General features: G+C 53.1%; 4 protein-coding genes across 4 annotated transcripts; 3 read left to right on the top strand and 1 right to left on the bottom strand.

The window, feature by feature from the left end:
* Positions 1-1,882: 1,882 nt before the first annotated feature.
* Positions 1,883-3,673, top strand: AYO20_08417 (hypothetical protein; the record flags this gene model as incomplete). The annotated part of the gene is made up of 1 exon (XM_022646694.1): positions 1,883-3,673. One exon carries the CDS (start codon positions 1,883-1,885, stop codon positions 3,671-3,673), a length of 1,791 nt encoding a protein of 596 aa, XP_022497332.1.
* A 2,179-nt stretch (positions 3,674-5,852) lies between these two features.
* Positions 5,853-6,857, top strand: AYO20_08416 (hypothetical protein; the record flags this gene model as incomplete). Its single annotated transcript, XM_022646693.1, has 1 exon — positions 5,853-6,857. The coding sequence occupies one exon, from the start codon at positions 5,853-5,855 to the stop codon at positions 6,855-6,857; it is 1,005 nt and encodes a 334-aa protein (XP_022497331.1).
* Positions 6,858-8,486: 1,629 nt separating this feature from the next.
* On the top strand, positions 8,487-9,935 carry AYO20_08415 (hypothetical protein; the record flags this gene model as incomplete). The annotated part of the gene is made up of 2 exons (XM_022646692.1): positions 8,487-8,925; positions 9,496-9,935. 2 exons carry the CDS (start codon positions 8,487-8,489, stop codon positions 9,933-9,935), a joined length of 879 nt encoding a protein of 292 aa, XP_022497330.1.
* Positions 9,936-11,307: 1,372 nt separating this feature from the next.
* Positions 11,308-12,216, bottom strand: AYO20_08414 (hypothetical protein; the record flags this gene model as incomplete). The annotated part of the gene is made up of 3 exons (XM_022646691.1): positions 11,308-11,357; positions 11,416-11,715; positions 11,766-12,216. The coding sequence occupies 3 exons, from the start codon at positions 12,214-12,216 to the stop codon at positions 11,308-11,310; spliced, it is 801 nt and encodes a 266-aa protein (XP_022497329.1).
* Between the last annotated feature and the right edge of the window lie 3,197 nt (positions 12,217-15,413).

Raw genomic sequence — 15,413 nt, 5'->3', positions numbered from 1 at the left:
AGGGGACAGGGACCAGCACAGCTCATTGGCTTGGGCAGTTCTGGGCGGGGGCGCCGTGGTGTGCATCACCTCTCCCGTTCTCTATCACTACCTTGGGTTGGTCTTCGTGGGTATGGTGCCTTAGCTGCACCAGAAGGTGACTTAGCTTAAGAGTCAAGTGGATAGGGCCACTAAGGAGGTGGCCAGGCTCGAGGGAGAGGTGGCCATCGCCAAACGATGTGCCTAATACCTCTCCTCTAGCGAGGAAAGGGTTCATGAGTTTGCCTGCCGGCATCTCCAGGTATTATAGGCTTTGGTGGGATGGTTAGATCTATTTATGAGGGTCGCGAGTTTGGATACAAGTAGTGACTTAGGCACAGTATAACCGCCGTATTGCGTGTGTCGCGTGTGGTGTATGGCTATGAACGGTTTGCGCCACAGAAGGTCTGACTGTGTTGTGCATGGATGCATGGGTGCCTCTGACACCGGTTCGAAATGTCCTCCATTTCAATTCCCATAGTAAACAAACATGTCCTACGTTCCGTCGCCCGGCTGTCAGCAACATAACCTCCCACACCACTCAGCCTAGAGCATCGATCAGTATCCTACTCGTCGCTGTGTTCCCACCCAGTCCTCGCTTCCGCTCTCAGTTGGAGACTAGCTGCGCGCCTCTGGATGCCACATCGCATGCCGACGGCAATGACAAGAGACCTCGCAGAAAACTTAGCTGGAAGGCTCGTGAGAACGAAATCATACAACAACTCGAAAATAGAGCCGATCAGTGAACCTTCCGGAATCGAAGCATTGAACGAGCAAAAGACCTCAAAGCGAAGGCGACGCACAGCGCCAAAAAAGATATTCCTAGCCCGTGGCATCGGGTAGATCCCTAGTCTTCTCGCGAACGCGACACACACCTGCGAGGGTTGTTTAACTGTCTGCGGCTGGGGCGAACCATGGCCATGCGAGTGTGAACCATTTTCATTAGTGATAGGGGAGAAGACGCGTTGGTCGCGCCAGGTGGAGTGGTCATCGATGCACATGAGTGCGCAGGACATATTCACATAGTAACCGAGAAGATGAAGGTCGGGGCAGAGCAGGGGCAGGAAGGACATGGTTGCCAGGTGAGCAACAGCCCGACCAACCTACAAGGCGTCGCTCAGGCGCAGCTGAGGGCCGATTGGATGCCAAGACACGCGTTCGGCGACACGCGTTTGTGCATAGACAGCCCTGAAAAGGCGGAAAGTGCACTTACGTATGGGGCGGGCGGGATTTGACGTCCAGCCGGTCGGCGTGCCCGAACACTGCGTGACTTGACAGGCGTAGCGCCCAGGCAGGTGCAGCTTAGGTGCACCCGTGCACCGATGTAGGGATAAGGCGACCGTGTCATGCCACCAACAAAAGGCCTCGCCTGAGACGATTCTGCGTTCTCCCTGAGCCCGCCCCACCCAAAATAACACACGGCGAAAACACGCTTGGGCGCGTACCTGTCGTGGATGCCCAACGTACGCGCCTTACTTATCCCTGCACGACGTGCCACCGCCCACTCGCAGCACGCACACATTCATGCGAGAGCCACTTTGGACGCCTTTTGTCAGGGATCCGATGGGACGCCTTTGTTTTGGCAGGCCAGACTTCCCGCCATAAGAAGCTGGACCTTGCACCTACGCGGTATACAAATCCGATGCTCCCCTTCGCCTGCCTACGACCTCTGCGCTTGACTGGTGTACGACAAGCTTTAAGAAATCAACACCCACTTTGCTTTTACTTTCCGCATTAACATACGCCGCTGCTATTTTTCCATACCAGAGGCGTCCCTCTCTCCGAACGCCTCCACCGCCGTTAAGTCGCACACGGTATCTTCACTCCCGCCGCCGCCCTCCCTCTCACCTTCGCTAGTCCAGCCATGTCGATGAAAGCGTTAAAGCCCGAAGAGATCATTGCGGGTGTCAATAAGAAAGTCGAGTTCCTCACAGACAGCCTTGCAATCGAAAAGAAAGAGAAGGAAGCGCTTCAGGAAAAGCTTGCCGTGCTACAGAGTGAGCTCAATGCCGCCCGACGCGAGCACGAGACGCTTCAGCAGCGCATTGATGAGGGCAAGAGCAGCGCGGCGACCATCGAACAACAGAACGGGACACTCCGACAAGAGGTCGTCGAGGGACGATGGGACACCGATGCCGTCCATCGGCACAACGAAGGCCTCCAGATGGAGATCAGCATGCTGCATGACCAATTGATGGACCTGCAGGCGCAGTCCCATAACGCCTTCCTCCAGACGGAGCACGCGTGGGAGGAGGTCGCCGGCCGCGATCGATACATCCACGGCATGCACGGACACATCGCCTATATCGAAAGCCATTCGGCCGAGGGCAGGGCCGCATCCCACGCCGCATTCCAGAACATGGAGGGCTTCTTCCAAACTCAACTCAACTCAGCGAGCTCAGAGTCACGCGAGCTTCGGGACAATTTGGCCAATCTCCGGCGCTTCGTCGACGAGAAGACGAGGGATGACGAGTCGAGGCAGGACGCGCTCACCAAGCAGCTCGCCACAGCCCAGGCCAATGTGCGCGTCGCCGAACACCGCCAAAAGACCCTGGAGTACAAACTCCTCAAGAGCGGCAAGGAGATCAAAGCCATCCAGCAGACGTCGGCCAGCCTGATCGAGGCCCGCGACTCGCTCAACAAACAGCTGTTGAACGACTTGGACAAGAATAAAAAGGCCCGGGCCAGCGCCAGCGCGAAGCACAAAAAGACTCAGGCCAAGGCCAAGCAGGTGGCCAAGGAGACGGCTCTAGCGACGGCCGCCGCCGAGGAGCTGATGCGCAAGGAGATCGCGCGCCTCGGGAAGAAGATCAAAGAACAGGAGGCGAAGGTCCTGGCAGAGCAAATGCACCATGACAAACTCGAGAGTGACATCAGCGCCGAACAGAAACGCCAGAAGGACTTCCAGGTGGCCCTAGCGGCGGCTGAGCGCGACGCCGCCCACCACAAGGAGCTCACCGAGAGCCTGCAGCGCCGGATCAAGTCGATGAAGACCCGCGGCAGCGGTCTCTCGCAGGCTATTCGCGACCAGGAGGTCACCATCCAACGGCTCCACGACCGCGCGAAGGAGCTGGAGGTCGAAGCGGCCAAGGAGCGCCGCCTCGCTGCCCTGCGTCAGGACGAGCTGGATGCTCAGAGGGCTATCAACGACCTCCAGGCCAAGGACAACGCCATGCTGCGGGGGTACAGTCTCGCCAACACACACGCCATGATCGAGGAGCTCGGGCGCAACAAGTACTTCCTCTTCGTCCGCATCCTCGAGGAAGTCTTCGGTCGCCTAGACAATCTCGAGAGCGCGCCGGCTGCCAACCGCGCGGTTGACGGGATTCGCGCGTTCCTGTATAGCGCTCGCGAGCGGATCCACGACTACAAGACCCTGGTGTGTGACGACATGGATGCCATCAACAACCTAATCAATGATATCTGGAAGATCACGCCCGCTAGAGCCGCCAATAAGGACGACATTGAGCAGGTGATGCGCCTCTTCGACGGGGTACAGACTCTCATGATCGACGTGAGCTCTTTACTCAAAGGTGCGAAGGCCGAGATCACCACCCGAGGACCCGGACTGGAGAGCAAGAACTGCCACATGCTGCACTCCACGAACCCGACGAAACTTCTCACTGGAAGTGCTTCCCAGCAGCCAGTCCCATGAGCTGGCCCTGTACATGGGCAGACAACCTTACGTTGTCATGCTGCCCGTTCTCTTTGTGTTTGTCAATTCGAACTCTTATTTCCGACGAGTCATGTTATTCATCTTCATCTCCTTGTATTTCTTTAGATGGTATACTACTTCTCTCTCGAAGTAGACAGGGCCAAGTAGCTCCAGACCACCGCGTCTAGATACAAAGATTGAGATTCAAAAGTAATGATTTCCCCTGGCACGCTTCATCGGTTCAACTGTCACACCCGTGGCTTGCTATAGCTGCCACGGCTATGAAGCAAGACACTGACCACCTGCCGTTTCATCCTCAAGAGGTGGTTGGGGTAGTAGAACCAGGCGATCGCTTGAAGTTAGCGATGGCGGGTCGGTCAAAAGTGAGGGGCCGAGAAGCCCTCGAAAGGAACAAGACGACCTGTGAGAAACGCACATGAGAGGTGCACATCGGTCAGGATTTGAGTAGTCGAGAAGCTCATAGCAAAGACAAGATGACCTATGGCAGACGCGCATGAGAAACACGCATTGAACGAACCGTACGGGCTGTCCTTGCGGGCTAAGGACGCTGAGCCTTACCCCCCTTAACCATCCCCGATCCAGTTTGACGGATCACCGTCTCCTGAACAACGCGATTATACTCGTCTCATTCGTTTCATGATGGCCAGCCACCTAGAAGCAGGGTCCCCGGAAAAAGGCAGTTCCTCATGGGTGTGCATGGAGAGGTGTGTTGTCGCAATATGGAGGCCGGAGTGAGAATAGCTCTTTAACCTCGATCCATCTTTACTGGAATTGTTCAATCATTCTTGTGTTCGTCTTCCAACTCGTTTTCTGCATCCCCAACGCTAAATCACCGTCTTGCGCTTCAACGCACTGTGTCAAACCAGCAACGATTCCTTCCCTGCCGTCCTCGACTACCAATCTACCAATCCATCACTTGGATATGGAGGGTCCTGTAGGCTATGGCGCGAAGACAAGGTCCTTCACAAGCAAGTCTCTAGGTCCGTCTTGGCTCTTACCCCAGAGGACTTTGAAGCTATGTTGACGATCCATTCAAGACCTGGAGCAGTAGGTCTTGGGACAGAACCGTCAAGGCTTAAGCACCAGGTCTCTTGCCAAAAATGTCTGGCCCCGAGTTGTCAAGCTTCCAAACGCTCCAGATAAAAGGTCCCCAACTTTAAACCGTGCTTGTGAAAGGAATGGGGGGCGGGGGTAATGCGGCGACGGCTGCAGGAGAAGAAAGGTCAGGTGTGATGTGACCAAGACGTGCGGCCATTTCCAGAGGCTCCGCCTAAAATGCACCTATAATACTCCAAAATCCCAAAGGGTGAATATCAAGTTGGGAAGGGATGTCATGTCAGTAGTTTGAACCAGTGGGGGTTGGAAGACGAGACGCCCGTGAGCCTTCCGAGCGTCAGTTACACCGAGACGGTCGAGGCCAAATTTGCTCCATGGGGTGAACAGGGACATTTGAGGAAGAAGCTGCGCACGGTCAGCTGCTTTGGTTCTCGCCTGTAACTGCCAACCAGGGGCTAGTAAGTCGGTGAGTCATAGCCACAGGAGCCAAGCGTCCGCAATCGCTTCCGGGGTAACTCCTCACCCACTGTCTTCTCCTCTCTGTTGCTCTCTGTGATTTTGCTGTCTCTCTCTTGCCCATTGTGTTTTTTTGGGCGACCCAAAGGTACCCATGTGCGATGGCAATGATGATCTACCCGCCAAACCAATATTGGCCCCAAACTCAATGGGCTCCAATGCAGCAATACCAGTGGCCTGGGACGATCCAACCAACGAATCAATTTGCAGGACAGATTCTAGCGTCAACTGCTCCGAGTAAGTCATGATGATCCCGGAACCTTTCTAAAGATCAACGATATTCTAACCTTCTGGCCGCAATAACCAAAAAGATGGAGAAATACAACTGTTCACTCCCTATAGTCGGACGTTCGAGGCAGCACCCATGCCGGAAAAGAAAAGAGTCTTGAAGACGGCCAATGTATGCACGATGTGTAGGCGGTACAAGACCAAGTGTGATGGGACCAAGGGTTGTCTATCTTGTAAGGATAACAACCGGATCTGCGAATACGAGCCCGGGAACCAAAGAAAGAGGACAAGAGTCGCGTGCAAATTGTGTCGGCAGAAGAAATCAAAGTGTGATGGGCGAAAACAATGCCAAACTTGCATGGACGCGGAGGTGATGTGCATCTACCCTAAAAAGACCCTCAGCTTCACTTCGTGGAAGCAAAGGTTCGGGCCCTGGGAGATCCAAGTTGCGGTTGCACCTATGGCGGCGTCCACGGATTCCTCGAACGACGACTCCCCACCTGTGGAGTGGCCTCAGGGCTATCACGACCCCTTTCTCAGCAGCATCTTCGACAAGATCAGCAAATATGACGCTCTTGAACTTGTGCCTCTCATTCAACTCTTGGACACATATGTCTCGGTCGAGGAGGCCGCAGCGGATCATGTCCGGACGCAGGCAGTCAAAGCTCTCAAGGGCAGGATCGAGAAGGCGGTGATGGGTTCAGCAATAGAACCCTCTAAGGGTGACGGCAATGACGGCCACTCCTCCGTATTCATGATCGAAAACATTTCCGAGGACTGCATCTCTGAGAAGCATCAGCAACCTGTCGATGTACCCGACGCTGACGCAAATGACACCGTGGTAACGCACCCAACCACCGCATTCCCAACCATCGCACCAGCACCGCAAACAATCGCATCGCCTGTGCCGGCGTGTCCACACCCGACGGCCGAGTATCGAGGCCCTCCCCCTCAAGACCGTCCTATCGATTTCGCACAGCCGACCGCAGTTCCCGCCTGGCAAGGAAACCGCTTTCAGCAAAATATCACCGTGTTGAACAATAACACTTACAACGGCACAGCACCAACTTCAGCCCCAGCCCCAGCCCCCACCATTGCAACCACATCCCAGGATGCCGTTGTTTTCGGAACGCCTCAGACAGGCGCCCATCAGCACCAATGCACCACTTCGCAGGAAATCGCCCACATCCAGCAACAAATCGCTTTTCAGCAGCAATGGGCACAAGGAGTGAATTTGGTCCCCCACCACCTCGTGTCCCATGTCGGGGCCAGTCCTGAGCAGTTTTGGAATTCCATAATCCTGACTGCATGCCCACCAGTGGATCCTCGAAGTTTTCCCATGTCTCAGATTTCCCGGGATTAGACACGCGGTAAGCGTCAGGTGTTGCCGTCAACACAGGTTGACCCACTCACTCACGGACCACCCGTGGACCACCGTTGTATTTCCGGGCTCTTGTATCAATTTCGTGGCTAGTCCACTCTCGTTGCTGCTCGCTTCTTCTCGCCCTGTACGTGTTTTGCATGTACATCTCTGTACATGGTTGGAAGGAAAGCCAGCTCCTCCTCTTGCCTGGTACATGGTTTGTGTGCACAGCCAGTCTCATAGAGTCTATGAGACCATATATTTTTTTTTTGGCCCTTGTAAACCTCCACTATCGTGCGCGGGCCATTTTCCACACGCACAAGTATAGTATAACTGCAAACGAGCCTGCAGGTTCCGAGCCCCTGTCTGTTCGGGGTTCAGGAAAAGGTAGCACAGGGGAACCCTGGGAGTGCAGGAATTCGATCAGGAGGGAGGTCGAGGGAGGAGTGAGGACGAGGAGGAGGGTGGCTTCTGATTCAATCATGAGAAACCCCGAAGTGTGGCCCGCTTCTGGGCCCCTGCGCGTACAGTAAGCTAGTACCCGAAAGAAACGTGCGGCTCCTTCAGTTCGCGTCGCTGTCGCAGTGTACAGTTGCACTCGTGTAACTGTCGCAGTGTACGGTGGCACTCGGTGGAGCATCTGACAAGAAAACATGAGAAGGATTGTGTCTCATTGGACGGCGCGTCATGCACCCTGATTAGCAGGGTGACTCTCTTGCAGCAACCACCCCTGCCTGACCCCGCTCGGTTACCTACTTCGTGATTGGCTGCTTTGAATGTTATCCACAGTTGCGAGCAAGCCTGTGGAAAATGGACTTGGAACTTTTGTCTCGGGAGACGAACTCAGCGTGAGCGATCTCCGCCTGTATTCCCCCCTTTGGCTCAAAGCTGCCTCCGTCGCGCATGATCTGGCACTGGTTGACAGGACAGCGAACTGAACATTGAGGTTGCCGAGACGAATTGAGTTTGTTGCGGAGGGTTTGCCGTGACGCGCTCCCCGACCACCCTGACTAAACCTGTCTTGTAATGGCAGTCACACGAGGGTGCCAAAGGCCAAACGAGTAGGGAAAGGGTACCTTTCGGGAAAGATAATGTACATCCGTCCCCCAGAGCAGAGATTAGTGTTCTCCCTCATTGGAGATCGTAAGCGGTTCAATTTCGAGTGTCTGTCGTATGTTTTGGTTGAGCTCAGCGTGGCGTCGGGGCGAAGTGCGGTGACTGTCCAAACCGGGTTGAGTCAGTAAGGCAGTCTCATCCTGTCAGCTCTTACTTCGTGTGTCCTCGTGTCTTCTTCCTTTCGCTCTCCATCCAGTGCTCTCGACACCTGTCTTCGGCATTACTTCCTTGCGTTGCTTTTCACCTCGAATTAGTCGGGTCACACCGTACATCACGAGGGCGCCAGTGCAAGTGTTCCTGCTAGGCCATCGTTGAAAAATTTAGCTGAGACCATCGAAAGCGCACTCTTTCACGCTCCGGAGGGACTCCTGACTCCCGATCCGTCTGATGATGGGATGACCTACCAAGACGGCATCCCTTTCGTCCTGCCTCCTGCTGTTGCCGACACATTTTACAACGAGTCACTTGTTTGCTGATCTCCAGCTCGTGGAAGATGTCGAAGGTGGTTTAAGGATGATAAACATTTCCATCGATACGGAGAGGTCCTCCAAGCTGAGATGTGTCCGCGAGATCCAAAACTTGTGCGGCTGGGAGTTGAAGTACAATGAGCTCAATCCCTCGTTCCTGTACCGGACCTTTTGGACCTGGGAACCTAAGTACACGAAAGGGTTCGAGGCCTTGACCGTCGTTCTTGACAGCACGAAACTCCTTCAAGATCGAATTAGTGGCGACGAAGCGACACGAAAAAAGCATTATGAGGGGATTGACGAACACCTCAAGATCGACTCAGCCGCCCGTGTGGCCGTAGAGACTTGTTCCAGCGAGACTATACAGGTCAATCGACGTAACGCTGCTTGCCGCAAGTTCGTTAAGTACGTCAATGAGACCATCGAAATGACCACGGACGACATGCTGGTGCTCCATCCGTACATAATCACTCATGTTTCCGCCAGTAAGTCGTCCTTCCAGGTCTTTGCGTCTCCGCTCACGCCGGGAGTTGCGGCTGGCGATAGTTATTCATCGGACGGGCTTGGGCTACGCCCCTTACGCATCGGCGCTTTCCTTTATCCAGAGACATCGTAACTGAGATCGGACGAGGACGACCTAGCGCTACACGAGGCCGGGCTCGCCGCTTTGCTAATCACTACCGTCAGCGCTATCGTCGGCCCTAAAGCTCAACTGTTCTGGTTTCCCAGTTCGCAATCCCTCGTGGACATGCCTCCGGCTAAGCGATACATCGATCACTCCTGGACGCACCTATCCAGCTAGAGCAGGTGAAGGTTTTTCCCGCCAATGGGGAGATCTACAGACTCAACCTCAAGGTTTTTGACTCTCTACTCGCGGACTCTTATCAACCCCAAAATGATGGCCAAAATGAATTCGTATCGTGGGGCCTCGAAAACCTCTTGACTAAAGAATAGGGCACGTTTTCGAAAAGCTATATCGAGAAGCCCAGTGCAACCGCGGAAAAAGATAGCAGTAGTAACAACAATCCGGACCCTGATGACCTGAGACCTGTGAGAAGCGAAGAAAGATTTCACCCCCACAATCACGACCGTGGTTCGGACTGAGGAGATCGTTGTCAATAACCGCCTTCCGCCTACTCCGGCTTCTATTGAATGCGGATCTAATGATGCAGACTCTCAATCCCGGCTTACGGGCGAGCGCTTCCGGACAGAAGACCTCGAGGAAAGCTGTCGTAAACTCTACCAAGACCCGATGGAAAAGATCAAAGACATCGGTTTCTGCCTCAGATGTCTCTTCGACTCCACCACAACCCTAGCCAATGACCCCAGTTGGGCTCGGGAGAAGGAGGATGCGGAGAATGTCGAAGTATTTGACTTTGCATTCATAAGTAAGGCTGAGAGACCTTTAGCAATAACAGACTCGTCGGAACCGTCGGACTCTTCGGACTCTGCATCATCTAGAGAACTTGGAGCATCTTCGGAGACACCTTTGTAAACTCTTTTATATCTTTTGAGTTCATTTCGTTTGGAGCTTCTTTCGTCTGGGCTGTTTTCGTTTGAGTGTCGTCTCCAGCGATTTAGGACCATCCCTCCCTGTTGCAGTGTTTGTGTTTGAGGGGTTCTAATTTCCGTTGGCGGGCAATCCCTAATGTCAGCGTCGACGATCTGATGCGACAATGGCGCAGTGGGTGAAGCGCTGTCCAACCCGGGAGCAGTGTTGATACGTTTTCCGAAGAACCCTAGCAATGGCAGGACTGCCTCGGATTGTGCAATCGAAGGCTGATTAACAGCAGCGGAGCCAGGGCCGATCTAGGACCTCAAAGAATTGCCCACAATCTGCCAGGTGCTCGGTAGAAGGGCCTTTCCGAAGAATGCCAGCTACCCTACAGCGCAGGCAGACTGGAAGTCCGTTCTACAGAAGTTATACGATGACAGGGACGACTACAAATGATACGATTTTCTTTTATTAGCACTGGCGGTGTTTTCATGGATCTCATGCTTTTGGATGCTTTTGTGGTGCAGTGTGCTCATACAATCATCACTCTTTCTTTTGTTGGCTGTTTGAGTTTCTATTGCGACGCATGTACTCAGCGTGAACTTGCTGCATTTCCACGATAGACTACTATCTATGGCTTTTGACCCCCTGAATATGTTTCCTTCTCACCCGCTCTGTGCTCTCTCCCATGTCCATCGAGCCGCTCTGTCTGCTCAGCCCCTAACCCGTCTTGGCAATCAGAGTCGGAGGCGGGCCGTGCTTCCGGCTCAGTAACCAATCAGAAGTCCCCGACAGAATTTGTCGGGGCCATTTGATTTGCTGCCACCACCCGCCTAAAGCAACCAATTGGTTGTAAGCGCCACGGTGTCCTGTTCACCCCCTATGCCAGGCAGCAGTAGGAACGCGAGGAACAGCTAATGAACGTGCGCCTAAATGCCTTTCCACGTGTGGCAATCATGAGCATAGTGGTAGCCACGCGTGCGGCGTAAGCGTGTCTGGGAGTTTTGGGTGCGTCAACGGGTCGTCCCGTTTCCACGCTGAGGCTCCCGACTGTGGGTGAGAATTCAAAAAGTCCTCACGCGGCACGTTAGCCCGAACTGGCCTAACTCTCGCACATTGTCATGGCTCGGAGTTCACGCAGGCCCTCGAGGCAAATCGCTGAATCAATGCTCCGCTCCGTGCACAGCTAGCCATCAATATTATGTGAGTGCACGGTAACAAAGCCAGGCTCTCATCACGGACATGCCATGATTCGGGAGGCACTGCATTCCCAAGTGACTACACAATTAAGAGGACGATGAACATGCGCCTAAATTCAAGTCTGGGGAGCCCAAGCATCCCGGCCTGTCGCGCATGGTATGTTACTTGGGGTTTAAACTCCCTCTGAATTATAGTATTCGTGGCGAAAGCATTTCAGGGCCACTGAGCGACAAATCAGCCAGATATCTCTAGACAGGTGGGATCAAGGCCGAACACGTACTGTCAATTATTTCCTCCTCCCATATACCTCTCTGGTAATCAACAAGTCCCATATTCTCCAGCGGGTCGATGGATTTTGCCAGGTCGTTGATCAATTTCTCCAGATCTTTCAAGGAGAGGATTTGTGGGTTTCCTGCCCCGGGATCGACACCCTTCGGGCACTTCCCCATTTTGGCATCCATCAGGTCTCTTTGGCGCTGCAGAAGAACCAGCCAGGAGAGGTTGAGATTCCCCCACAGATCCATCATGATATTCATGTTGTGGTCATCTAGGCCGTTGCCGGCTTTGGAGAACTGGAATCCTGTAGGAGTGGAGTTAGTCTCGGCCACGGAAAAACGGGTGCTCACGTACTGCTATCGGACTTGGCGTGCTCAAAGACCAGTTTCGTGACATGAGACAGGGACTTGCTTGCATCATCTAGCGCATTTTTGACGATGTGTCCATTGACTGTCTTGATCTGGGTCAAGACTGGTTGAACATCCACAGATAACGATGGTTCGGCGAATATCTGCCGAACCTCTTCTCGCGTGGGAGGCTGCGGGCTCGTAGGCGGTGGGATTTTGGGGGTCAACTGGGTCGTCGAGTATGGTGTCTCAACTGGGCGAGGCTGGGAGGCGCTGTGGGCGCTCTGAATGACTGTTGATGTTGGATATTGCTGAAAAGCATTGACCCGCAGGACTGACGGGTAAGAACTTCCCACTGGATGCTGCTTAACGGTCTGTGGATGCTCGAGATATACTATCTGGTAGGGTGCTGGAAGCATAAAAGGCGGGTAGGTGCCGAGATAGTGGACTTGTGCCATAGTGGTATGGACGGAATGGATGGTATGGAGGACCTTCCTGAAGATGAAAGCACCTGTGCCTGATTTATTTACTAAATCGTGGCAAGAAAATAATTGCGGTTCAAACACACGGAGCACAACTTGGGCCGAACGGAGCCAGCTGCAAGGGTCCAAAAGATCATCATTCGGAGGCTCGTATCATCCATGAACCTCTGCGCTGCATCTAAACCCATTCTGGAACACGTCAGTGCTCTGAAACACGTCGCTTGCGGCTTCATGGGTGCCTGGAGTTGGTGATTGGCTGGTAACTGTTTGACACGCGGGCTCCTAATAGCAGCTAGACACCAAGGATGTGCATGCTCATCAACCCCTGGACTGGCATGCCACAAAAGGAGCGCTGGTGTTTCTTTACCGAGTGTAACACAACTTCACCAGTTACAGTGGGTCCAGCCTTGTAAATACATGCGGACTCTCCTGTGGGACCCCCTTTGTGCGAGGCGGAAATGAACAAGTGTTGCACGCTATGTGACGCTAGAGTGTGCCCGCGCTCCTGAGAGAGCCTAGTTTGTGAGTCACTCAGATGTTGACTGCGGATTTGAAGGTCGGGCAGGATTCCCCTAGCGGGACTGGAAGCGATAATCCCATGTACTCTGCTGATACGCTGGAGCGCAACCATTTTTCTGAAAAATGCCGAGCGTGACATGACACGGGGTCCGTGGGTTTGCAAATGTTATATTCCATTGGGGCTGATTGGATCAGAAATCCTTGGCTGTGCAGCCCCCATCATTGCTGGTGAGATTACATGCCGGTGAGCGGGTCTGGGAGCTTGACCCTGGCTCCATAATCCGTCGTTCGTCCAGCGAAAAGGGGTAAAGCGGGGCGAAGTAGGATGAAACTGGACGAATGGGAGCCAAGGTAGGTGAGGGGCACCGAAGTGCAGCGAGACTGGCGGAAGGCAGGCATTGGACCATAATCACTGACCCTATATTTAGCGCGGGCTGGGCCTCAACAACACCGAAAGGCGACCAAAGGCAGCAAAAAGGCAGCAATAGATCGGGTCTCGCTATGGGTCACCGTGGTCGCCGACCTTGCGTTAGTTGCCGTCCGTCCGTCTCCCTGAACTCAGGTCTCCTGGAATCGAGAACCGAAACGTTTATGCCCCTTGAACTAATCCACAGCCGCGACTTGTTAGATACGCGCTGTTCGCCCTTCCTTCGAACCACAACAGCTACAACCTGCTACTAACATTAGTTACTGGAATCTGTGGGTACCAGTAGGCTTGAGGGTTTCACAGCTGTAGTGAGAAATCATATTTCGGATCGGAATAGCGAAACGTATCGGTATTGATTTTTAAGCTTGGTAAGAACCCTGGAGGATCTGAGGATTTGGGATTTCAGTGAGGCGCTCGACTGCTGGGATCCTATAGGCAATAGGGCCCGCGTAGTACGATATCAAATCTGGTGTAGTAAGGCAGGATTCCCGGTTGACTTCACGACGCGCAGAGAGGGGCTGGGGATGACAGCCGCATACCCAAGCTAATGATGGCTGAAAGGACAAGGGACGCGTCTTCGCGTGAAAGAAACCGCTCGCCAACCAATCAGGCTGCCTCGGTCCAGCGTCGCGGTGAAGTGTGTGTGAGTCAACGCGCGCGCGGTGTATGGAGTAATTTCCTCGTGCAAGGTCAGGGCTTGTCGAAGATGCAGCAAGGCGCGAATGGTTTCACCCACCCGCCCCCTTCCCTGCGGAGACGTGGCGTACACAGGAGATTGGCCCAGGGCTGGATGTGGAGATTGCGCATCGAGAGACAAGAGTAATTCGAGAAATCGAGCAACCTCTACTTCGTAATGTTATGCTGGAATTCGCTTTAATCTATTCAGCGCGCTCAAGGATTCGCAAACGCTCTAGAGTAGCGTACCACTAAAGACTTTACATGCTCGAGACGTTGCTAGGAAGAGCTTGAATCAATTCCACCATGGCGTTGGCAACGACTATCGTTCGGTATGAAATGACCTTTGCTGCTTCTTTCGAGGTTAAAGTCGCTTGCCCATAATTGTTGCCTATATATTTACACCAGCTGAGGATGATATCTCACATGAATCGCTGTACTAGCTAAGGATTTACAACCGGAATGTTCTTGATGATGTTCGTGTTGACAGGAAGATTGTTCCCTGCATTCCGCGCCCCTCGGGTATTGACAAGGAACTCCTTTGCGACCTGGATAGCACGCTCATTGTTGGTTAGGAGAGCTCTCTTTGGAACTGGCGTTACCGGAGTTACTGGCGTACGTATCTAAATTGGAGTCGATCGAGGTCTCTTCTTCCTATTCACATACTAACTGATGTAAGTGTGCCGCTGTTATAATGCTTCTTCCAACCTTTCGATCTGCGGTCTCTTCTTCTTCATTTCCGCTTCGATATTCTCACGCAATCTTTCTCTCATCTCCGTGGTCCATTCATCAGGTTTAGTAGGTTGTAATAACGGTCGAGGCTCAGGAGTCTTGGGACTCTTGGTTTGTGTTGACTTCGAACCCTTTGCGCCGGCACGTAACTGTACAGCATCTTTTCCGGAATATTTTACTTTTCCTCGGTTGGCAGAGTTATTAGTACTTAAGGACTGCGGCCTGGCATCCTGCGGCCTAGGTTTCTTGCCTTCGATCACTTTCTATCCAGCCCAGCCAATCTTTGCAACCGGTCGATTAGGCCAGCCCTCACTCGTAATCAAGTTGTATACATTAGGAGGCTGTGCACCATTCAGCTAGTATATCTTGCTCCTCTGAACGAGATGATGAGTATTAGCTGCCATTGAAATCATCGGGTCATTAGGCAAACCAATCTTGTCGGCCCGAGGTCGCACACCTTGAGGTAATGGTGCAGATGGGCATGATATGTGCCGGCTTTCTGTGACAGTGTACGAGCAGCGGCAGGCTCTAGGTAACAAAAGGACTAACGGGTAGTAAATAGGCTGTAGTAAATAGGTAGTAATAAACTAGCAGTAGCATACTCGTATAGTACAAGGAGCATACTCATATAGTACAAGGGTATATATATATATAGTATAAGGAGCATACTTGTATAGTACGAGAAGTATACTCGTATGGTACATGGAGCATGGTCACATAGTATGAGGAGTATACTCGTGTGGTACAAGGAGCATACTAATATAGTACGAGGAATAGTCTAGAGCAAGGCCTACTACTAGTCATATATAAGAACTATATA

Source organism: Fonsecaea nubica (assembly GCF_001646965.1).
Source record: "Fonsecaea nubica strain CBS 269.64 chromosome Unknown Scaff66, whole genome shotgun sequence".
NCBI classification, from domain to species: domain Eukaryota; kingdom Fungi; phylum Ascomycota; class Eurotiomycetes; order Chaetothyriales; family Herpotrichiellaceae; genus Fonsecaea; species Fonsecaea nubica.
Note: the sequence above shows the minus strand (reverse complement) of the source record. Positions and strands in the feature narration are given on the sequence as shown.